This window comes from Nerophis ophidion, linkage group LG23 (genome assembly GCF_033978795.1).
Source record: "Nerophis ophidion isolate RoL-2023_Sa linkage group LG23, RoL_Noph_v1.0, whole genome shotgun sequence".
Classification (NCBI taxonomy): domain Eukaryota; kingdom Metazoa; phylum Chordata; class Actinopteri; order Syngnathiformes; family Syngnathidae; genus Nerophis; species Nerophis ophidion.
The window spans coordinates 33,124,505-33,150,501 of NC_084633.1; the positions used below are offsets into that span (position 1 = coordinate 33,124,505).

The following is a 25,997-nucleotide window of genomic DNA, read 5'->3' on the forward strand; positions in this document are numbered from 1 at the left end:
TCCCTTACCACCATGCCACTAGAGGAAAGACATTCAGCATCCAACATTGCAGAATGGTTGGAATAGGTAGTAGCCAGGTTTGAAATTCCCCTAAGCAAAATTATTGCTATTGTGCAGGACAATGGTGCACTTTATAAAAAAAACAAAAACATTTTTGTGACACTTGCCTTGTTTTATTTGGCAAGTCGAAAGGACATGGTGCCTGTATGCTATTTTTTTAAATAAAGTATTGGAAATGTTAGAAATGTAGTTTGTCTCTTTTATCCGATTATTAATCGATTAATCAAAGTAATAATCCACAGATTAATCGATTATCAAATTAATCGTTAGTTGCAGCCCCAATATATATGTGTGTGTAATCTTAACCTTGTTGAAGGTACCAAACACCACCAGTTTCATATGTGCCTTCACCGAACCCTTCTTTAGTGAAAAATAAAATGTGTTTTTTTTTTCAAATTCAAAACAGTTACTTTTTTTTTTTTTTTACTTGTGCACAAAATGAACATTACCTTGTTCAAAGAACAACACAAACACAGTGCATGAACTCACAACAATTTACACACCTGCAAATTATAGGGAAAATTGTTTGGGGCTATCCATAGGGAGAAGTTTTTATTTACACGATGAGTTGGGTGTGTCTTGCCCTCAGCGGCGGAGGCACCACCGAACCCCTGAGGCCGACTCACCGAACCCCTAGGGTTCAATCGAACCCAGGTTAAGAACCACTGATCTAAACACACCGAATAAGTCAGAGTAACAATAACAAAATAATGCAATATTTCCCCTTTTTGCTTGTATTACATACAATTGTCAGCTCAAAATAGTCAAAAACTACTGTCCTGCTCTCTTTTTTTATCATGCTATAGCAGGGGTCGGGAACCTTTCTGGCCGAGAGAGCCATGAAAGCCCATCCATCCATCCATCTTCTTCCGCTTATCCGAGGTCGGGTCGCGGGGGCAGCAGCCTAAGCAGGGAAGCCCAGACTTCCCTCTCCCCAGCCACTTCGTCTAGCTCTTCCCGGGGGATCCCGAGGCGTTCCCAGGCCAGCCGGGAGACATAGTCTTCCCAACGTGTCCTGGGTCTTCCCCGTGGCCTCCTACCGGTTGGACGTGCCCTAAACACCTCCCTCGGGAGGCGTTCGGGTGGCATCCTGACCAGATGCCCGAACCACCTCATCTGGCTCCTCTCGATGTGAAGGAGCAGCGGCTATATTTTAAAATGTATTTCCATGAGAGCCATATAATATTTTTCAACACTGAATACAATTAAATGTGTGCATTTTTAAGTAAGACCAACATTTTTAGAGAATAAGGCACTTATTCTTTTTAATAACGTTGTTATTGGAGCAGTACATCTCGGATGGTAGAGTGGCCGTGCCAGCAACTTGAGTGTTCCAGGTTCAACCCCCGCATCCGCCATCCTAGTCACTGCCGTTGTGTCCTTGGGCAAGACACTTTACCCACCTGCTCCCAGTGCCACCCACACTGGTTTAAATGTAACTTAGATATTGGGTTTCATGATGTAAAGCGCTTCGAGTCACTTGAGAAAAAGCGCTTTATAAATATAATTCACTTCACAATATAATTCACTTATTCTAAAGCTAACCAATAATAAATATAACACTTCTTACCATTAATGCGACTTCTTGAACAGGTGCGATAGAAAATGGATGGTTGGATTAAAATGCATGAGAATGTCTTGTCTTTTGAACGTTATTTTTAACAATGTGATTACCAGCGGAATTATTCATTACTTATCGTGTTAAGCAATGTCAGCTACGATTTATCGGAGAGCCAGATGCAGTCATCAAAAGAGCCACATCTGGCTCTAGAGCCATAGGTTCCCTACCCCTGTGCTATAGTATCGACTTAGGACTGACGATACCACCCTTAGTATTGACTGAATCAATATTTAAATCAATCTGCCCACTCCAGACCAAACCCAACAACTTGTTTGGTCTCCGGCTTGTACCAGAGCCCTGATTATAGAGAGTATGACCCACTCAGTTAAAAGAGTTTGGAGCAAATATGAGGGGCTTTTGACCAATCAGCTAGGAGATCGTCTGGCCGTACTCTGATTAGTCAAAAGCCCTTCACGCGACTCCAGGGCGCCATATTTGCTCCCAACTTTGCAACCAAGCTGGCCATACTCTCTCTATACACGGCTCCGGCCTGTACTGCGAAGCAAGGTTTTCTTATCCAGGATAATTCTGAGGATGAAGTCCAGATATGGAGTACTACGAAGTTGGTTAACTTTTTAGCACGGTACATTACCATGGGGATGCATCGTGCTAAAAAGTTAACAGTCTTCTTTGCATCGTGCTAAAAAGTTAACCGTTCTATTGTAAATAGATTGTAAATAATGTAAATAATTCAATGTACATACTATGATGATTAACTTGTGTGATGACTGTATTATGTTGATAGTATATATTTGTACCATGAATTGATTAACGTGGACCCCGACTTAAACAAGTTGAAAAACTTATTGGGGTGTTACCATTTAGTGGTCAATTGTACGGAATATGTACTGAACTGTGCAATCTACTAATAAAAGTATCAATCAATCAATCAATCAATTTTGGTTTCATCTGGCCACATGCCATAAGTATTTGGTCAACCATTCAAATAAGTATTTGATCAACCATTCAAAGCTCTCACTGATGGAAGGAGGTTTTGAAAATTTTCAAAATTTTCTAAAGTTTCAAAATCTCATGATACATGGCCCCATTCATTCTTTCCTTAACACGGCTCAATCGTCCTGTCCCCTTAGCAGCAAAACAGCCCCAAAGCATGATGTTTCCACCCCCATGCTTCACAGTAGGTATGGTGTTCTTGGGATGCAACTCAGTATTCTTCTTCCTCCAAACACGACGAGTTGAGTTCATACCAAAAAGTTCTATTTTGGTTTCATCTGACCACATGCCATTCTCCCAATCCTCTGCTGTATCATCCATGTATCCATTTGGTATAAAGTCAACTCTTCGTGTTTGGAGGAAGAAGAATACTGAGTTGCATCCCAAGAACACCATACCTACTGTGAAGCATGGGGTGGAAACATCATGCTTTGGGGCTGTTTTTCTGCTAAGGGGACAGGACGATTGATCCGTGTTAAGGAAAGAATACATGGGGCCATATATCATGAGATTTTGAGCCAAAACCTCCTTCCATCAGTGAGAGCTTTGAATGGTTGACCAAATACTTATTTTCCACCATGATTTACAAATAAATTCTTAAAAATTCCTACAATGTGAATTCCTGGATTTTTTTTTCACATTCTGTCTCTCACAGTTGAAGTGTACCTATGATGAAAATTACAGACTTCTGCCATCATTTTAAGTGGGAGAACTTGCACAATCGGTGGCTGACTAAATACTTTTTGCCCCACTGTATCTGGACTTAATCCTCAAACTTATCCCGGATAAAAAAAAAAACTGCTTCCCATTGTGTTTTCTTTATACAATACTTTTTAGTTTTTTGCGTGGCCGGTCGTTTACTCCGTTATTTCAAGGAGTAAGCAATCATCGATCAGACATAGCTAAGAATTGTGATTAATCATGATTAATTCATAACTGTGATTAATCTGATTATTCGACAGCCCTAAAAATATTTGGCTATCATAGGTGTGACTCTGGGCATTTCAAAAACTCTTCACTCAAAGACGATTCCGTCAATCTGTTTTGTTATTTGACTCCACCTTTCCAACATCTGCAAAGTCAAATTTAAAATATCTCAGAGCAGGAATTGGGGGTGGAACCCGTGCCGCGTGAAAAGGCTTCGTCAGGTGCACCCCATCGGATTCTGCCTTTATATAACACAAGAGTCCGAGAAACAGATGGTTGACGGGACACCGCAGCGGCATTAAGAGAACCCGTGGGGGGTGCTGTGGTGTAATGGCGGCAGAGGGCTGATGAAAACATCAGAGATGCCAGTTTAGTGGATAAGAGGAAACATTTGGTGATTGGAAAGGATTATAGGATTACTGACACAGATGACTGACTCTCTCACGTCATCATCATTCTGTCTCCCTCCCCCGCTCCAGGGCATCTGTTTTTGTCTCTGTGACATGCACTCTGGGACGCTTTTTGCACCGAAGAGGAGTTCTTTCCGAGCAAAGGTAAGCCGGGGTTTGGAAAGCGGAATTCTTGTAAAAAGCAAGAAAACTTGGTATCAATTGATAATTGTAATGCTGTTGGATTAGATTTATATAGCACTTTTTTCCAATGACTTCCAGCGTACGACACTGACAACCCATCAGTCCACATTAACACATTGCTGGTGGTAAGCTACTTTCGTAGCCACAGCTGCCCTGGGGTAGGATGACGGAAACGTGGCTGCCAATTTGAAAAAAATCAAAATAAAACGTGAAAATCTGACTTTTAAAAGCGTAAACGTAACAAAGTTTGAATGTACTGAAATTACTGACTTTGATGTATTTTGTATTTGTGGTCGTGTAGTTTTTAGCTGTTTAACTCTGGTGATCAAAACTGGTTAAACACATTAGATTAGATTAGATAGTACTTTATTTATTCCGTCAGGAGTGTTCCTTCAGGAAAATTACAATTTTCAGCACAATCCCATTCAAGATCAGACAAATATTAAAAGGGAGACAGAACAGGATCGCTGACGGGTCTGCCGGCTTCCAGCGCCCCTTACAAAAAAAGATGAGATACAGGTAAACAAGGGGGGGAGAAAAAAATAGAAGATTAAAATAAAATTAAAAAAAATCGGTCTTAGCCTGGGCCCTGGAGAGGGGGTGCAGGCTGAGGCCAAGGGAAAAAAACAACAACTCATAGCCATAGTACACATCCCTCTTACATGTGAGTAGGAGGGAAACATCAAACATCAAAGAACACATAGGACATTAAAGACATTAAAGCAGCAGATACAACCAGACACTTCTACATACAGCTATGAATAAAAAGTAAAAGAAACATATCCACTGTGGTGGCCTCTGGGGTGTTCCACGCCATCGTCTGCTGGGGTGGAGGGAGGATGGCCAGAGACAGGAGCAGACCCAACAAAGCAACCAAGACAGCCGACTCCACTCCCGGCCAGTGTCCAGTCCGAATGGATGAGCGAGGATACGTCCAAGGAGACTGGGGTGTCCGACACCTGCTCACCCAGCCAAGACACCGCGAAGCCTCTCCGTCCCAGTGCTCAGTGCCAGCTCCGCAGCCCTGTCCCCTCATCCGCATCTCCTCCAGTCCCCCCAAACGGACTCCGGTGTGGCAGACACCCAGCAGCTGGTCTCCATGGCCAAAAGGCTCCCGGGAGGCAGATCCAGAAGTCCACAAAAAAAGCACCACAGAGGTCACGAAAGTGAAACCCCTTGTCACACAGTCCCAAAGGGTCCCGGACCAAAAGGCAAAAAAATATAACAACACATGAAAACAAGAGGGAAACACAAAAGGATGATACAAGAGCACAGAGCTCCTGCCTACAGCAGCCACTACAGCAGCGCCATCTTGGAAAAAACAACAAAAAAAAAAAGCAGAGGGCGATAAAGCTACACCTTAGGTTTAATTGTGTTAAGCAATTGTGTGCAATGTTTACTGTGTGTATTAACACTAAACCATCTATTTTATGTATGCAACATACACTATAGATATTCATGTAAAATAAACAATGGACTTTTGTAATATTTCAATTTTTAGTCTTAAAAACCTAAATAAAGGAAGACGTATAAAGAAATGAAGCTGAGGAAGAAAAATATTTCAAATGAAGGAACATCAATCCTCAACTGAACTTGTTAACTATCTGTTTAGCTGCACACGCTGGAAAGTAGTAGTGAGGGTAGAATAATTAATTTATTGACCGTGCGGTGTGAAAGCTGATGTGTTTACTTCGTAAATAAGTAGATGCAGTCTCAAAGGAATAAAACCGTTAATTGAATATTACAATGATTTGATTAATGTGGACCCCGACTTAAACAAGTTGAAAAAGTTGTTACCATTTATTTAGTGGTCATTTGTACGGAATATGTACTGTACTGTGCAATCTACTAATAAAAGTTTCAAACAATCAATCAATCAAAAACCTACAGAGAAACTTTCTAAAGTAGCATCAACATTTTAATGTGCGGCCCCTGAGACCTTGGGCTCTTGAAACTGCAGCCCTCTTTATTATGTAGTTGAATAGTTCTGGGGTAGTCGTTAGAGTACACAAAAACGCATTTCCAATCATTCTATATGATCCTCTTATATACTTATACCGTATTGTCATAGAAGATACAAATCAGTATGTGAAATATAACTATGGAAGGACTTGAGAAAGGAACTTAACCAACGTTCTGATAAAAACCAAGAGTAGCATATGGTGATTAAATGTTACATGGAAGAGAAATAATTCTAAGAACCACAACTTCTGATATAATATATTCAATCATTAACATTTTAATAAATACCACAATGTCTGATATCATTTATCATAAATTCAGTCATTTATTTTTTGTAATAAAAAACAGTGACTGATATTTATACTGATTTCATTAATTAATTTTTATTTAACAAATAGCACAATCTCTGATATAATTTATCCTGAATTCAGTAATTTATTAATATTTAATAAATACTACAATCGCTGATATGATTTATCCTGAATTCAGTCATGCATTCATATTTATTACATACTACAGTGTCTGATATCATTCATCCTAAATTACCTAATCTTTTATGTTTAATAAACATTACAGTGTTTAATATAATATCCTAAATTAATTCATTAGCTTATTGTTTAATAAGTACCGCTATGTCTGATATAATTATCCTGATTCTATTCATTTATTATCATTTAAATATTATAACAGTGTCTGGTATAATTTATCCTGACTTATTCTAAAAAATACCACAGTGATCTCATTTACTATGAAGTAATTAATCTACTCTTATTTAAAAAACATTACAATGTCTGATATATTTACCCCAAATTAATTTAATAAATAGCATTGTCTGATATAATTTATCCTGAATCATTATTATTAAGTAAACATCACAGTGGTTAATATAATATCCTAAATGAATTAATTTGGTAATGTTTAATAAGTGCCGCTGTGTTTGATATTATTTACCTTTATTTATGTATAATTATTATTATTATTAAAACAGTGTCTGGTATGATTTATCCTGAAGAAATATAGTAAATACCACAGTGATATAATTTAACCTGAAGTCATTAAATCTACTTCTTTTTAATAAACATCCCAGTGTATATGTAAAGCATTCTAAATTAATTAATTTTTTTATTATGTAATTAATACTAAAGCAGCTGATATATTTACCCTGAAATAATTTAATAAGTACCCGTGTATGATTTTGTTTAACTTGAATTCATCAAATAAATATCAGTGTCTGATACCATTTATCCTAAATGTATTCATTTAATAGTATTTAAATAATGCAATTTGAATTAATTCATTTATCATTACTTAATAATTACAAAGTTTCAGATATCATTGATCCTGCATTCCTGGTATTATCAAATGAGGTACTAAATGTCACATATCAGGTATGTTACCAGGGAACCATCACCAAGGACCTAGACTATCATGTAGTTATAATCCGATAGGAGGATCATTCAGCTCTAATACCAAGTGCAAAATAGTAGTTTATTTGGCAAGGAACTTACAGTGGTGCAAAAAAGTATTTAGTCAGCCACCGATTGTGCAAGTTCTCCCACTTAAAATGTTGACAGAGGTCTGTAATTTTCATCATAGGTACACTTCAACTGTGAGAGACAGAATGTGAAAAAAAAATCCAGGAATTCACATTGTAGGAATTTTAAATAATTTATTTGTAAATTATGGTGGAAAATAAGTATTTGGTCAACCATTCAAAGCTCTCACTGATGGAAGGAGGTTTTGAAAATTTTCAAAATTTTTAAAAGTTTCAAAATCTCACGATACATGGCCCCATTCATTCTTTCCTTAACACGGATCAATCGTCCTGTCCCCTTAGCAGCAAAACAGCCCCAAAGCATGATGTTTCCACCCCCATGCTTCACAGTAGGTTTGGTGTTCTTCGGATGCAACTCAGTATTCTTCTTCCTCCAAACACGACGAGTTGAGTTCATACCAAAAAGTTCTATTTTGGTTTCATCTGACCACATGACATTCTCCCAATCCTCTGCTGTATCATCCATGTATCCATTTTGGTATAAACTCAACTCGTCGTGTTTGGAGGAAGAAGAATACTGAGTTGCATCCCAAGAACACCATACCTACTGTGAAGCATGGGGGTGGAAACATCATGCTTTAGGGCTGTTTTTCTGCTAAGGAGACAGGACGATTGATCCGTGTTAAGGAAAGAATGAATGGGGCCATGTATCGTGAGATTTTGAGCCAAAACCTCCATCAGTGAGAGCTTTGAATGGTTGACCAAATACTTATTTTCCACCATAATTTACAGATACATTCTTTAAAATTCCTACAATGTGAATTCCTTGATTTTTTTCCACATTCTGTCTCTCACAGTTGAAGTGTACCTATGATGAAAATTATAGACCTCTGTCATCATTTTAAGTGGGAGAACTTGCACAATCGGTGGCTGACTAAGTACTTTTTTGCCCCACTGTATTTAGGTTGTGATTAGTTATTAAGTTAATGTTCTCTAATATGTCTCCATGGTCACATTGATGCACATTGTTTGCTGTGATGAATTCATGTTTAATCTGTCCTTTTTCATGAATTCATACCTATATGTTGATAGTGTGACAATGCTTGATGGCATTTTTGTTAGAGCAGGAACTCATTTTTTAACATGGGCTTTGGGGAATAGAACCTTAAACAGTGGAAATCACTGTCGTTATTGCAACGAATCGTTACAACTGTGCTAAAAGATAGCAATACAGCAAAGAAGAACCATTAAAAAAAATAGAACCAGACCGGTACCATATAAATTGGTTGACTCACATCGACACAGGCGGTTGTTGACATTGCAAATGTGATACTTGTTATCTGTTTAGCTACACACACTAGTGGAAACTTGTAGTGAGGGCAGAATAATTAATTTATTCAGAGTGCAGTGTGAAAGCTGATGTGTTTACTTTGGAAATAAATAAATGCAGTCTCAAAGGAAGAAACTTTCTAAAGACACAGCCAAATTTTGATGTCCGTCGACACAGGCGGTTGTTGACATTGCAATTGTGATACGACACTAAACTATGATCCTCTATTACAGGTGCCACAATGCTGACTTCGTGTAAACATCAAGTGAAGTGCACTTAAATACTCACATGAGAGGTTCCTGGTCTCTCCAAGAAGCATGAGTCCCCTGTTCTTTATCCTTCTTGGACTCCTTCTCACATTTTGTCCACCTCCTTATCTTTTCCCCTCCGTGGCGTGTTTGCGACTGTGCCCTCGTCAGTGCCTTTGTCACGAACACACTGACCTGGTGGACTGTAACAGCCAGGGCCTCGAGCACGTTCCCAGGGGTCTCCCACACGGCACCTGGCTGCTTGAGCTGGGAGGCAACAACCTGAGCGAGATTTGCACCCGGGCCTTCAGTGGGCTGTGGTCCTTACGAGTGTTATTGTTGGCCCACAGTCAGATACGGGACATTCAGCCACAGGTAGGAAATCTGAAGAAGGGAGTTAAAAACCAGGAATGACGTTTTTAACGATTCTCCATAGGCGTTCTTCTCACTGTCCTACCTGGAGAAGTTGGATCTCAGCTGGAACCAGCTCACGAGCCTCCCTGCTGACTTCTCCACAAGTCTGTCTGCTGTCAGGAATCTGCGACTTCAACACAACCGCCTATGTCATCTGTCTGCATTCAGGTGCTCCTGGCGATACTCAATCACTCCGTCTTTTCAACACTGGGAGACGGAGCCAAAAGGCACAAAGTTGAGAGGCTAAAATGTCTCCTCAGAAAACCTGAACAGCCCCGTTGCGATCGATTCAATGCTCTGAGAACATATTGACCCGGGTGAGAATATTCACAGACTGCTGTAACTGGATCAGTCCCAATTAGGGGTTTTCCAGAGCTACACAGTGGAACCCGGATCTACAAACCCCTATGTTTGCAAACTTTTCGGGTTACGAACCAAGGCTGGCTTTACGTAGGGACAAGACATTTTTTGAAGTTGACAAAGTACATTTTGATATACTCAAAAAAATAATATATTACAAGTATACCAGTGGTTCTCAAATGGGGGTACACGTACCCTTGGGGGTACTTGAAGGGATGCCAAGGGGTACGTGAGATTTTTTTTAAATATTCAAAAAATAGCAATAATTCAAAAATCCTTTGTAAATATATTGAATAATACTTCAACAAAATATGAATGTAAGTTCATAAACTGTAAAAAGAAATAAAACAATGCAATATTCAGTGTTGACAGCTAGATTTTTTTTGTGGACATGTTCCATAAATATTGATGTTAAAGATTTTTTTTTTTTGTGAAGAAATGTTTAGAATTAAGTTCATGAATCCAGATGGATCTCTATTACAATCCCCAAAGAGGGCACTTTAAGTTGATGATTAGTTCTATGTGTAGAAATCTTTATAATTGAATCACTTGTTGATTTATCAACAAGTTTTTAGTTATTTTTGTATATATTTCTTCCAAATAGTTCAAGAAAGACCACTACAAATGAGCAATATTTTGCAGTGTTATACAATTTAATAAATCAGAAACTGAACACATAGTGCTGTATTTTACTTCTTTTTTTTTCAACCAAAACTGCTTTGCTCTGATTAGGGGGTACTTGAATTGAAACAATGTTCACAGGGGGTACAACACTGAAAAAAGGTTGAGAACCACTGCACTAGCATAATCTTTCCCCATCAACCAGTGTTGACGAATAAAAACGAGACAAAAATGTAAAACGAAACAAAATCCATTCATATTTAATTTAATCTTCTAAATAGGTGGGACTAGTTCGGAATACATCCATCAACAGCGTCAAATACAGTATGAGAGAGGGTGATGGTTAGCTAAGAAGCCAATCAGATGCATCTCATTGTGAGATGAGGAAGTTGAATTTTGGACGCGAAAACAATGAGGTGTGGATTTACGTGTTCCACATCGTAATATGTGAAAAAATTAGGAAAAGTGAAGAGGAAATTTTTTTTTCAGCGGGCGTGCCATCATGACATCTACACAACTATAGGTTAGCTATGTGTATTTGCTGCTTCTACCACATTCAAATTATGATAAAGGCGCAGATTATAAGGGTTGGAATTGGGGGTTAAATCACCAAAAATGATTCCTGGGTGCGGCCACTGCTGCTGCTCACTGCTCCCCTCACCTCCCAGGGGGTGATCAAGGGTGATGGGTCAAATGCAGAGAATACTTTCGCCATACCGAGTGTGTGTGTCACAATCATTGGTACTTGGGGCGGCATAGCTCGGTTGGTAGAGTGGCCGTGCCAGCAACTTGAGGGTTGCAGGTTCGATTCCCGCTTCTGCCATTCTAGTCACTGCCGTTGTGTCCTTGGGCAAGGCACTTTACCCACCTGCTCCCAGTGCCACCCACACTGGTTTAAATGTAACTCAGATATTGGGTTTCACTATGTAAAGCGCTTTGAGTCACTAGAGAAAAGCGCTATATAAATATAATTCACTTCACTTTAACTTCAACGTATTTCACAACACACACCAGAGGCGTAGCATAAACAATAGTTTAAAAATTTCTCTGTGTAAATAAGTGGTGAAGACTCTTAATAGCTTAAGAAGAGTGTTTTTAGATTATTCCTTATTAAAAAATACGGGCAAGTGTATAACATGAATTTGCAGTAAATGAGTGTCTTCATGGTGAAAGCTGCAGCGTACATGCAAAAATGTCATTTAAATAAGAAGGTCTGCTCATTTTTCAAATGAGCACGCAGTCTTAGTAGATCAAAATCTACACGCACACACTATGTTATATGCTGTTTAGCACATAGTGTTTTGTTCCTAGTAGATCAGGCCCTTAATATTTTGAACATTTCTTCCATCAGCTTTGAGTACCTGGACAACATGGAGAAACTGGACCTCAGTCATAACTGTTTAGTGTCAGTTGGCCCCGGTGTGTTCAGGGGCCTCTCGAGACTCAGACAACTCTACATGCACAACAACAGACTGGCTGTCCTGCAACAAGGGAGCCTTGACATGATGCCTGCACTCGAGGTGAAGACCATCATACGTCAGCTAGGCCGTTACAAGACTATGATGTATATGTTTGTGTGTGTAGGTGCTCCAGCTGAGTCAGAACAACATCTCTCAGATCGACACCAATGCTCTGGCGTCTCTCTACAGCCTGGCAGTTCTCGCCCTGGGGGGAAACAACCTGCGTCACTTGAAATTCAAAACCTTGCTCAGTCTGCACACAACTGCTACACACATCCAACTGGCAGGTAGTGGAGCTACTCTTATCAAAATCACACATTTTTTTGTTGTTGTCATATCCACTAGAGGTGTGTGCCTCAAATATCTTCACTATACTCGTGTTGCCAGCAAAATGAAAAACATAAACCTGCCATTCCACATTTCCAATTTGCTAATTTATTTTCTCTGCTTCAAATTTTAACATTTTTATGGTATCTTAAATTTGTTTGACAAAAAAAAAGGAAAGCTGCAGCTATTCATCCAGCAGAGGGCGCTGTCTCTTATGTCATGTCACATTTTTCATCTGTAAAGGGATGGGTACCGAATTCTGTACTTTTATAGGTACCCATCCAATTACTTCTCTAAGGGGGTACTGTTTCAAGTAAAATCAACCACATTTCGATACCTTTGTTGCACACGACGTCAGGTGTGGTTGCACACCTGACACTGACTCAAGCACTAGGTGGGAAAAACTGGCGTATTTGTAGCAATTATCCATGCCAACAAAGCAAGCATGCCTGATAGAAAGCGTTCAAAAATAAGGCTCCACTTTTAAAAATGTGCTAGCGTGATGCTAATTTATGTTGGATAATATGTTTAGTAGTTGTAACTGATTTTTTTCTAGAAGCAGCTAGAACTATACTAGCTGTTTCTAGGCGGTATAGCTCGGTTGGTAGAGCGGCCGTGCCAGCAACTTGAGGGTTGCAGGTTCGATCCCCGCTTGCACCATCCTAGTCACTGCCGTTGTGTCCTTGGGCAAGACACTTTACCCACCTGCTCCCAGTGCCACCCACACTAGTTTTAAAATGTTACTTAGATATTGGGTTTCACAATGTAAAGCGCTTTGAGTCAGTTGAGAAAAGCGCTATATAAAAATATAATTCTTTCTTCTTACAGTTAAAACAGGTTGCCAGAATAAACTAGGAGCCTGAACTTTAGTTTGGTACATTTATCTCACATGGAAAAGACAAGGCACTTTTAGTGGTTAAAAGGCAACAGTTTAACAGTACTACTGAATTAAAACCAGTACCATAATAAAAGACTGAAATAGAATAAAAACACAAATGTTCCCACAGTAAAGAAATATAGGGGAAAACAATGCAAAATAAAACCAAGCCTTAAAATAAAAGCAACACTAATTATTTAAACTATTTCACAATCCCACTAATTGAATTAAAGTGCAAAGTGACTAAGTTAAAAAGGGTTTGTAAAACATTTGATGTTTAATGAATAAAACAGTGACAGGTTAAAATGGTGCACAGTAAAACAATCCTACAAAAACAAACATTAGAAAAATAATCTACTAAAACCTAGTGAACACAACAATTTAAATGTCAAATACTTTGGCCAGTGTCGACTGTTAATCACCCTCGACGTTTGTCCACCACAACATATTTGACCAAAAAAGGACACAAGGTGCGTGTACAGCCCTTACCTTTGGGCTGATACTGAGGGCGACTGTGTTGACCAGTTTGACGCGTGCAAATTATTGAATGTCCAGTACTGTAAAGATATGTTTGGATATGACAATCCGTTTATTCCAAGCTATAAAAATTAAATCAAATATAGGTCATATAACATTCTGTATGCTGACCTTGAATGGCACAGCAGCGAGACCTGACAACACACAAAAACTGTTTGTCCTCCTTGCAATCGCCCCCCAAGTGTTCCCAGCTGAACCCATTTAAAAAGGAGGCTACCATGGCAACCGCACCATAGCAACAGTCCAATCCCTGTCAACACTTCCTGGTTCTCAACAGGAAGTGGGCGGAGCAATCGGACGAAAAGGAAATTCAGCATGAACTGAGGCCAGCAATCAATTAGAGAAAACAAAATAAAAACAACATAAACAAACGAGGAAATTTGGCTCCAACAGGGAGGTTATCTAAAGCAGATCACTTCAAAGTGCAGGTTCTAACTTACATTTGCATCAAAGGTGGCTGAATGTACGCTGAAGATCAAAGGTTTTGGCATTACACGCTGCATTCAAGCTCTGCCTTTTTCGGTGCAGCTAACCCTGAACTCTGACTGGCAGGTGCCTGAAGCCCTTGTATACTACATACATGCTGCTGATTAGCATTAGCTATTTTACATGGCGATTTCAACACCTCCGAATTTAGTAACCAAAGCTAGATCTAACTAACAACATGTTACAATCAGCTGATATGTAAACAAAGGGATTGGTAATGTTCACATTTCGACAGATACGATACCAATATCCGCTACCTGGGAAGTAATACTGGTACTCAAAGGTACCAATTTCTGGTACTTTTGTGTGTGTTAATAAATACTAATATTTTTTTATGAAAACATTTGTTAATGCAAAATTTTAAAATGAGTTGATTGTGATAACTGTTGTCCAGTTGCTATATCTTATTTTATTGTCACATTTCTGAATCTCAATTACGTTAGACAGCAGTAGTTTATAGTTCATGGTGTGTTGGTCAGTTCAGTCGTTGCTGTCTAGTCTTCTGTTGCGCACAACAAAGTGTTAATAATGTAAGTATTGTACTTATTACACACCAGCTATTTGATTGTAACATACATCTTAGATGTAGTTTTCATTTTCAAATGGGTTAATGTTAAAATTGCCATGTAAAATTGATAATGCTATTAAGCAGCATGTCTATGGCAAATCCAATGTAAATTAGCATAACGCTAGCGCATTTAAAAATGTAGGAAAACGGCTGTTTCCCTGCCAATTCATTGAGCCAGTCTGCAACCGTCACGTGCAACGAAGGTACCAAGATATGGTACCACTCAAAGTTATGTTAATCAGTACTCTGTAGTCCCGATGGAATTAAGTCGATACCTATAAAAGTACCAAACTCGGTACCCATCCCTAGATACAGTATTTATTTCATGTCCAAGACTTTAGACAGCAGTAATTTATAGTTGATGCTGTGTTGGTCAGTTCAGTCTTTGCTGTCTAGTCTTTTGTTGCGCCCAACAAAGTGTTAATACTGTTAGAGTTGGACTTTTTCAGAGAAGGATAGTAACGCGCTACATTTACTCCGTTACATCTACTTGAGTAACTTTTGGGATAAATTGTACTTCTAAGAGTAGTTTTTATGCAACATACTTTTACTTTTACTTGAGTATATTTATAAAGAAGAAACGCTACTTTTACTCCGCTCCATTTATCTACAATCAGCTCGTTACTCGCTACTTTTTTTCTATCGATCTGTTAATGCACGTTTTGTTTTTTTCATTTTGTCAGACACGCATTCAAAGTAGGAACTACGCATGCCTGCGTTTCACCAATCAAATGCAGTCACTGGTGACGTTGGACCAATCAAACAAAAACAGGCGGTCACGTGACCGTCACACGTCGAATCCGACATGTTGAAAAACTTATTGGGGTGTTACCATTTAGTGGTCAATTGTGCAGAATATGTACTGTACTGTGCAATCTACTAATACAAGTTGCAATCAATCAATCAAAAGTATAAAGGAAAAAAGACACTTTTTATTTCAACGGTACTTCCCGTCACAAGCCTAAAGACTGATCGCACAGTTCCTGTCTTCACAACAAAAGCGCCACTCCATCGCGCCTGCGCTAACAAAATAAGAGTCTACGAAAGCCAGCACTAACAAGCGAGCAAGCTACGGAGTTTGCCGCCAATGTATTTCTTGTAAAGTGTATAAAAACGAATATGGAAGCTGGACAAATAAGATGCCAAAAACCAACGACTTTCATGTGGTATTAGACAGAAAAGAGGAAACATTTTTTTCCTCCATTTGAAAATGTGGACATTATCAGCACTATACTGTCTGATTCCAATCAATGCAAGTCATCAGAATCAGGTAATACACCAACTTATATTCTTGTCTTCATGAAAGATAGGAATCCATCCATCCATCCATTTTCTACCGCTTATTCCCTTTCGAGGTCGCGAGGAGCGCTGGCGCCTATCTCAGCTACAATCGGGCGGAAGGTGGAGTACACCCTGGACAAGTCGCCACCTCATCGCAGGGCAAAGATAGGAATCTATATGTTAAACATGCATGTATATTCATTAAAACACCTTTAACATTTCAACAAAAACGGCAAAATAAAAAACTATAAATTATATACTGTATATATATATATATATATATATATATATATATATATATATATATATATATATATATATATATATGATATGTGTGTATATGTATATATGAGGTAGATCACCTCGACTTGGTCATTTATTAAGTAATTGATTAACGTTGAAAAACTTATTGGGGTGTTACCATTTAGTGGTCAATTGTAGGGAATATGTACTGTACTGTACAATCTAATAATACAAGTTTCAATCAATCATTCAATCAATCAATCAATCAATCAATAAATGCCTACTGAGCCTATGGTGCTGTTAAGTTATTGTGGCTCAATTTGCCTTAATTTTTTTATTTTAATGTATTATTATTTAATATATAATATTGTTTTAGTTGCTTAAGAGATATTCCTGGCTATGAATTTGCTCATTGCTATTTTTATGTTTTTGTGCATTATCTGTTGCCGTAATTATTAAACGAACAGATTACTCATCAGTTACTCAGTACTTGAGTAGTTTTTTGACAACATACTTTTTACTTTTACTCAAGTAAATATTTGGATGACTACTCCTTACTTTTACTTGAGTAATAAATCTCTAAAGTAACAGTACTCTTACTTGAGTACAATTTCTGGCTACTCTACCCACCACTGTATACACACACACACACACATATATATATATATATATATATATATATATATATATATATATATATATATATATATATATATATATGTATATATATATATATATATATATATTCGGGCTGCAACTAACGATTAATTTGATAATCGATTAATCTGTGGATTATTACTTCGATTAATCGATTAATAATCGGATAAAAGAGACAAACTAAATTTCTAACATTTCCAATACTTTATTTAAAAAAACAGCATACTGGCACCATGTCCTTTCGACTTGCCAAATAAAACAAGGCAAGTGTAACAAAAATGTTTTTTTTTTTTTTATAAAGTTCACCATTGTCCTGCACAATAGCAATAATTTTGCTTAGGGGAATTTCAAACCTGGCTACTACCTATTCCAACCATTCTGCAATGTTGGATGCTGAATGTCTTTCCTCTAGTGGCATGGTGGTAAGGGAGATTGACTTCATATTCGAGTCTCCAATGTAGTGGCATGTATTGCCAAGGTAGGCTACACTTGTCCAAACATCAGTAGTGAGAGCAACTTAACTCTGGGTGCGATTTATGTCGGTCTACACTGCATGGAATGTCTGCTAGTACTTCCTCTCCATTAGTTTTGGTAAAATGAGTGAGAAAGAAGTCCCTGATTACATTTGTCATTAGGGCCCCGAATTCAAAGCTTAATAAGACCCAGGACAGCTGAGTGGTTAACACTGTTGGCCATCAAGCAAGGGGAACTGGATTCAAATCTCAGTAAGGACTCAGTGTTTCTTTTTCAGTAGTGAGACAGGTGCTCAATTAAATATGGAATTGGGGCCCCGAAATCTTTTTCTAAGAAGACCAAGGATAGCTCAATGGTTAAAGCTGCTAGCTCCACATTAAAGGGCACTGGGTTCAAATTCCAGGCAAGTTGATCGGTAACTAGGAAAGCTATTGTTTTGTATCATAGTTTACTGAGACAGGTTATCAATTGAATATGTCATTGGGGCCCGAAATCTGACCATAAGAAGACCAAGAATAGCCGAATGGTTAAACAGCTGGCTCCCAATCAAAGGGTCCTGGGTTCAATCCCAGTCAGGTCGATCGGCTTCCCTAGCCAAAGAGGGGGAACGCCGGAAAATGTGGGGGTGCATCACCTCCCCCACACAAAGTAAAGCTAAGTGGTAGCTGGTTAATTAACTTATAGTTAAAAAGGTAAGTATGGGTAATAATAATAACAAATAGTCTATAGTCCAAAAGTCTAAGGGTAATTTCGGGGGTTAGCTCCTCCTGTGTGCTGAGGCTAAAGTTGGTAAGTGTACCATCGGTAATTCCTGGCTGGGATGGGTGGGAATAGGAACATGAATAATTAATCAGTGTGAGTGTTGACCAATCAGCTCTCCTCGGTCCGACCAACAAATAGTCAATTAGTTAATTAAAAAAAAAAAGTACCAATAAGTACAACAAATTGGAATAATTGAAGAGAGAAAAAAATTTCAATTGGATAATGATAATGAAAAAAAAGATTGGATGAATAAAAAGAAGGATGGATAATATTAAAACACTATTAAGAAAAGTTAATTGCATATCATTTATTAAAATTATGCTTTATCTTTTTTTCCATCATCCAATTATTCATCATTTATATTTTTTATTATTCAATTGCAGCTAGTCAGGAGGATTCATCCTCCCATTTATTTTTCTTTTGACTGGGATTGAACCCAGGACCCTTTAATTGGGGGCTAGCTGTTTAATCATTCAGCTATTCTTGATCTTCTTATGGACAGATTTTGGGCCCCAATGACATATTCAATTGATAACCTGTCTCAGTAAACTATGATACAAAACAACACCTTTCCTAGTTACCGATCAACTTGCCTGGGATTTGAACCCAGTGCCCTTTGATTGGGAGTTAGGAGCTTTAACAATTCAGCTATCCCTGGTCTTCTTTAGACAAGATTTCGGGCCCCAATGACATATTTAATCGCGAACCTGTCTCAGTGAGCTATAATATAAAACATGTACTCTTGCTGCCGGAGTTTTCATAGTTACCAGTGAACCTGGCAGGGATTTGATCCTTGCACTCTTGGATTGGGAGTTAGCTGCTTTACCATTCAGCTATCCTTGGACGTCTTAGGGATAGATTTCGGGCCCCAATGACATATTTATTTGCGAATCTGTCTCAGTAAACAACGAGGTAAAATATTTATTCTTGCCGCTGGAGCTTTCATAGTTACCAATGGACCTGGGTGGGATTTGAACCCAGACCCCTTTGATTTGTAGATATCTGCTTGAACTACTCAGCTGGAAGCTGGACAGATGAGATGCCAAAAACCAACGACTTTCATGTGGTATTAGACAGAAAAGAGGAACTTTTTTTCTCCTCCATTTGAAAACGGCCGTCTGATTCCAATCAATGCAAGTCATCAGAATCAGGTAATACACCAACTTATATTCTTGTCTTTATGAAATATAGGAATCTATATGTTAAACATGCATGTATATTCATTAAAACACCTTCAACATGTGAACAAAAACGGCAAAATAAATAAATATAAATTATATACTGTATATATAAATGTATGTATATATATAAATGTATGTATGTGTATATATATATATATATATATATATATATATATATATATATATATATATATAATATGTGTGTGTATAAATGATATGTGTGTGTATGTATGTAAGAGGTAGATCACCTCGACTTGGTCATTTACTAAGTAATTGATAAACGTTGAAAAACTTATTGGGGTGTTACCATTTAGTGGTCAATTGTACGGAATATGTACTGTACTGTGCAATCTACTATTACAAGTTTTAATCAATCAATCCAATCAATCAATCAAATCAATGAATGCCTACTGAGGCTATGGTGCTGTTAAGTTATTGTGGCTCAATGTGCCATTTTTTAAATTTTATTTTAATGTACTATTAAATATATATTATTGTTTTAGTTGCTTAAGAGATATTCCTGGCTCTGAATTTGCTCATTGCTATTTTTGTTTTTGTGCATTGTTTCCGTAATCAGGTTACTCATCAGTTACTCAGTACTTGAGTAGTTTTTTTACAACATACTTTTTACTTTTACTCAAGTAAATATTTGGATGACTACTCCTTACTTTTACTTGAGTAATAAATCTCTAAAGTAACAATACTCTTACTTGAGTACAATTTCTGGCTACTCTACCCACCTCTGGACTTTTTACACACCAGCTTTTTGGTTGTAATGTGTATCTTAACTGTATTTTTCATCAACAAATTTGGCCATGTAAAATCGCTAATGCTAATTATTAGCATGTCAATAGCAAAGCCAATGTATATTAGCATCAAGCTAGCAATTTTTGGAAAAATGGAGCCTTACTTAACTGACGTTGAAGCATTTTTTGAGTAAATTTCTTTGTTGGCTTTGAAAATGGCAACATTACCTAGAGTCAGCATTACTTGCTGAGTCCGCTTTTATTTAGCTGGAGTAATCGCCAAGTGCCAAACTGTAAAGAGGACGTGATGTCACACGCAACCCTGGTGCCGAAGCACGGCATTGTTGGATTTTATGTGAATCAGTGCCCGGCGGGATTTGGTTGGTGCCAGAAAAGTACCGGATTTGGTACCCATTCCTAGTATATTACCTAAGGTATACACTTTTTAGGAAAACAGCGCAACAAAATGCAAGCTCTGGCACGTTCAACTTAAAGGCAAAGACTACTTCCTGATGACGGCACCACACCAAGAACAAACTGAAATAAATGTATACTTGCAAATGAGACTCAGAAGTGTAACAATTGGACAGCAAAGTTATTATTAACTACTCGGTGTTAAATATCAAACGAAATTAGGAAATTTTATAATCAAACAAATTAACACTTACTATTACAACACGAACACCAACAAAAAAAAAAATTGGTACCGGTACGCAACGGTACCAATTTTTTTTTTAATAATAGTACATTAAAATAAAATTTTAAAAATGGCACATTGAGCCACAATAACTTAACAGCACCATAGCCTCAGTAGGCATTCATTGATTTGATTGATTGATTGATTAAAACTTGTATTAGTCAATTGTACAGTACAGTAAATATTCCGTACAATTGACCACTAAATGGTAACACCCCAATAAGTTTTTCAACGTTTATCAATTACTTAGTAAATGACCAAGTCGAGGTGATCTACCTCATACATATACACACATATTGGTAACATAACAGAGAGGTAACTATCCCTAATTCTGTATGTCTGTAAATGTCTGCTAATGTGTACAACTTGTGTCTTTAAGAACTGTGAGAGGCATTTTCTTGTGTTTAACCATCAAAAATGGGCATTTTCCATCTATTTTTTGCATTGGAACGTAGCCCCCGGAATTGCGAGTATGTATACTCTAATACAGTGGTTCTCAAGTGGGGGTACGCGTACCCCTGGGTGTACTTGAAGGTATGCCAAGGGGTATGTGAGATTATTTAAAAATATTCTAAAAATAGCAACAATTCAGAAATCCTTTATAAATATATTTATTGAATACTTCAACAAAATATGAATGTAAGTTCATAGACTGTGAAAAGAAATGCAACAGTGCAATATTCAAAGTTGACAGCTAGATTTTTGTGTGGACATGTTCCATAAATATTGATGTTAAAGATTTCTTTTTTTGTGAAGAAATGCTTAGAATTAAGTTCATGAATCCAGATGGACCTCTATTACAATCCCCAAAGAGGGCACTTTAAGTTGATGATTACTTCTCTGTATAGAAATCTTTATTTATAATTGAATCACTTGTTTAATTTTTCAACAAGTTTTTAGCTATTTTTATATCTTTTTTTCCAAATAGTTCAAGAAAGACCACCACAAATAAGCAATATTTTGCACTGTTATACAATTTAATAAATCAGAAACTGATGACATAGTGCCGTATTTTACTTCTTTATCTCTGTTTTTCAACCAAAAATGCTTTGCTCTGATTAGGGGGTACTTGAATTAAAAAAATGTGAATTGGGGTACATCACTGAAAAAAGGTTGAGAACCACTGCTCTAATACAGTTATTGTGTAACTGTATGCTTTCAGTATGGTAAATTTGTTCATTTGAACTAAAATATTAATTATTAAACAACTTATTTCCTATTAGCTTTTCATAATACAAATGATGCAATAAATTAAATTCCAGTTTGATGAGAATAAGTGTGAAAATAGTTGAAAAATAGTGTTAATGGGCGTCCCGTGTCCATATTGTCATTCCATCAGCAACGTTCAATGTTTACGTGAGGAGACTGTAAAAGTTCACATCCCTGCATTCATCGCTAACCTTCTTGTCGTCAGGTAACCCCTGGAGCTGCGACTGCGACCTGCACCGCGTCTTCAGCAAGATCCTGCACGTCCGTCATCTCCACGTCGACGACTACTCCAACGTGACCTGCCACGACCCGCCGCAGCTGTCTGGGGCTTCACTGGCTTGGGTGGACAGCCGGCTGTGCATCGCAGAAACCGCCACCGTGCTCGTCATCACCGTCACCGTGCTGGTCACGGTGGTGGCGGCCGTGGTCATGGCGGAAAGGAACAGGAAGAGGAACAACGGCAAGAGTTGGGACACGGAGCCCCAGAACCAAAGTCACAGTCCTCCATCATGAGAAGATCAAGATAATAATACTGCAATACTGCTACTCATGTACTACAAACCAATATTGTATTCAATATTCTATATACAAAGAATCTCCATTACGCTGATCGCAGGCTACCGGTCGATCGTGGAGGGCGTGTCAGTCGATTGCCAGCCAAGCATTAAAAAAAAATAGACCTAAAAAGTAGCGATCATCATTATTCACTAAGACATCGCTCGATTGACATTCACGGCACCTGAGGATCCTGTGAGATGACGCTGGCTGCTGCGACATTATTAAGAAAAAATGACCGACAGGAAGGCGAGAAACACTTTTTTTATTCACTCTCGCGCCGTACCTGCTGTCAAAACTCTAGAGACCGACTGCACGGTTCCTGTCTTCACAATAAAAGCCCTGCCTCATCCTACCTGCGCTAACAAAATAAGAGTCTCAGAAAGCAGAAAGCTGGCGTGTACAAGCTAACAAGCTGCGGAGTTTTCTGCCAATGTATTTCTTGTAAAGGGTATAAAAACAAATATGGAAGCTGGACTAAAAAGATGCCAAAAACCAAACATTTTCATGTGGTTTTGGACAAAGGAGGATTTTTTTTCTCCTTCATTCAAAAATGTGGACATTGTCAACACTGTCTGATTCCAATCAATGCAAGTCATCAGAATCAGGTAATACACCAACTTATATTCTTGTCTTCATGAAAGAAAGGAATCTATATGTGTTAAACATGCTTGTATTATCATTAAACACTTAACTTGTTAACAAAAATGTCTCTTCCCTAAATAAATAAATATAAATTCTACATATGAATGAGGTTGATCCCTTTGACTTTGTCAATTGAAAAGTAGCTCGCCTGCAGAAAAAGTGTGGGCACCCCTGCTATATTCAGTTTATTTCATTGATAGATGTGTTGTAATATATATTTTCTGGAAAGTATTGCATTAGAAATACATTTTGCGGTAAATAAATGTCCTTATTTGGTCATGTTTGGTCAGAACATATATACAGTTAATTATACAATACACAAAAGAGGAGAAATATAACCTTAGAGGAAAATCTAATAAAAAACATGTGTATGCTCGTACAACACTGAAAACCTTTAGCATATCAGTATGTGGAATTAAATTATGGAATGGATTAACCAAAGAAATCAAACAAAGCACTAATATGCCATCCATCCATCCATTTCCTACCGCTTGTCCCTTTCGGGGTAGCAGGGGGTGCTGGAGCCTATCTCAGCTGCATTCAGGCAGAAGGCGGGGTACATCCTGGAAGAGTCGGCACCTCATGGCGGGGCCAACACAGAGTGACAGACAACATCCTCACAAATGTATCCTGATTTCCATCCGGACAACAATATTAGTGCTCTGCCTTTAGCGTCCTCTCTCACCTGAAAACTTCACCCATTAACGACCGCATGCTGTCCTCAGTCACATCCGCTTTTCCTCCATGTATACAGTCATAACAGCTATGGCGTTTGGAACTCAGTGCACACACAAGGAACACACACAACAACCTATCTGGATTCGATAAGAGATTCAAAAAGGAAGTGGTTCGATAAGAGGATTTGCTAATGGCATCGACATCGATAACTTCTTAACGAACATCATCCCTATCCTCCTCATATATATATATATACATACATATACACACACATACATATATATAATGAGGTGGCGACTTGTCCAGGGTGTAACCCACCTTCCGCCCGATTAGAGCTGACATAGACTCCAGCACCCCCCACGACCCCGAAAGGGATAAGCGGTAGGAAATGGATGGAGATATATATATATATATATACATACACACACACACACATATATATATATACTGTGTATATACACACACACCCCAACATGATTGACTATTGAGCTTTTTCCTCGCCCCCCCACCCCTACCGAGTCTTTTGAATATCTCCCTAATTATGAGGTCTCAAGATTGGCAACTATGCATTATGCGTCTGCAATTGTGTTTTAAATAGTAATATTTATTTATCTTCCAATAAGCACACTTCATAAGTGTCCATAATTGAACAATATTGCAGTCTAAAACACCACATTTGTCAACGTAAACAATTATAGTTGCATGTTACTTACAGATACAAACAGATGCAAATTGGGTTTTAGCCACTAGGTGTCGTCAAAACCCACATTAACACTCTACCTCAGAAACAAAGTGTTTTCTTACCTACTTTTTGTTCTCGGTTTTTAACATTCTACAGTCTACACTATAAAATAGAAAAGTACTGTTTTGCCTTACAGTTTGTGTTTATAATACCTCATATTGTTCTGTTAAACTAATTCTACTTAATCAAATATTTTTTAACATTCTACATTACAAATATATATATATGGCCCTGCGGTGAGGTGGTGACTTGTCCAGGGTGTACCCTGCCTTCCGCCCGATTGTAGCTGAGATAGGCACCAGCGACCCCAAAGGGAATAAGCGGTAGAAAATGGATGGGATGGATGGATATATATATGTATTTACCAACATCATATGTACTATGATTCCTGCTGACATAGTTATCGGACTGATACCAGCCATCACTCAAGGCTCCAATATCGGTATCGCATCGCAGATGAAAAAGTCGTATCAGGACACCCTTAGATTAAATGATTTCTGCCTGTACACAAGGGTGAAATTTGAATTTGAAAAGTGGGGGAACACAACTGGCTTGCATTAAGAGGATTAAGAGGGGGCGTGATTTGAAGGGGATTCAATACATTTGGATTTTTAAGATTGCATTATGATGAAGTTTAATATTTACCTTGAATGTCCTGGCTGGGAATGGAACCATTAGCACTGGAACAAAAGACTGAAACTTAGGCTGAGCGCGAGGCCAACTCGCTCGTATCTCGCATCTGACCGCTGATTGGTCAGCTGCTACATACTGTCAGTCATTGTCACGTTGGAAAGAAGGCAGGCCGTGAAAGCCAATCAATGAGCTTGTGGGCTTCAACCTGAGCGGCCTGACAATAGTGTTTGACTTGTCTCCATTCAATAGTGTAACACTATTTTAGAACGTTATAACATGCAGGGGATGAAAACTGCTCCTGCCTGTTTTCCACCTGGCACTAGTGTTGGAGTTTCCCCCATTCAATAGTGTAACACTATTACAGAATGTAAAAAAAAAATGCAGGGGGAAAAAACAAAAAGTACTTCACCCGTTTTCTAACTAGCTCTAGTGTTTGACTTTTCCCATTCAATAGTGTAACACTATTTTACAATGTTAAAACATGCAGGGGATGAAAACTGCTCCTCCCCGTTTTCCACCTGGCACTAGTGTTTGACTTTCCCCCATTCAATAGTGTAACACTATTTTAGAACATTAAAACATACAGGGGACAAAAACTGCTCCTTCCTGTTTTCCACCTGGCACTAGTGTTTGACTTTCCCCCATTCAATAGTG

The 25,997-nt window shown here is 38.2% G+C and overlaps 1 protein-coding gene and 1 long non-coding RNA gene across 3 annotated transcripts; one reads left to right on the plus strand and one right to left on the minus strand.

Moving 5' to 3' along the window:
* The first annotated feature begins 3,811 nt into the window (after positions 1–3,811).
* Positions 3,812–23,363, plus strand: si:ch211-237i5.4 (insulin-like growth factor-binding protein complex acid labile subunit). Of its 2 annotated transcripts, XM_061884210.1 has the most exons (7): positions 3,812–4,116; positions 9,176–9,565; positions 9,627–9,772; positions 11,937–12,105; positions 12,170–12,332; positions 19,256–19,408; positions 22,296–22,406. In XM_061884210.1, the coding sequence occupies exons 2-6, from the start codon at positions 9,260–9,262 to the stop codon at positions 19,363–19,365; spliced, it is 894 nt and encodes a 297-aa protein (XP_061740194.1). In that variant the 5' UTR covers positions 3,812–4,116; positions 9,176–9,259; the 3' UTR covers positions 19,366–19,408; positions 22,296–22,406. The 2 variants fall into 2 exon arrangements, with proteins under 2 accessions (XP_061740194.1, XP_061740193.1); XM_061884209.1 differs by lacking the exon at positions 19,256–19,408 and having other exon boundaries at positions 3,835–4,116; positions 22,296–23,363.
* Positions 8,675–13,973, minus strand: LOC133541109 (uncharacterized). Its single transcript, XR_009803796.1, has 4 exons — positions 13,898–13,973; positions 13,739–13,806; positions 9,648–9,811; positions 8,675–9,574 (listed from the first exon to the last, which is right to left on the minus strand). It is a non-coding gene; the product is annotated as an uncharacterized LOC133541109 (long non-coding RNA).
* Positions 23,364–25,997: the final 2,634 nt, after the last annotated feature.

Excerpts from the sequence above, each read along its gene's own strand:
- si:ch211-237i5.4 (XM_061884209.1), top strand. The coding sequence starts at position 9,260 with ATGAGTCCCCTGTTCTTTATCCTTCTTGGACTCCTTCTCACATTTTGT. Across the intron at positions 9,566-9,626 it reads TACGGGACATTCAGCCACAG|GCGTTCTTCTCACTGTCCTA; the intron begins GTAGGAAATCTG and ends GATTCTCCATAG. Across the intron at positions 12,106-12,169 it reads ACATGATGCCTGCACTCGAG|GTGCTCCAGCTGAGTCAGAA; the intron begins GTGAAGACCATC and ends TTGTGTGTGTAG.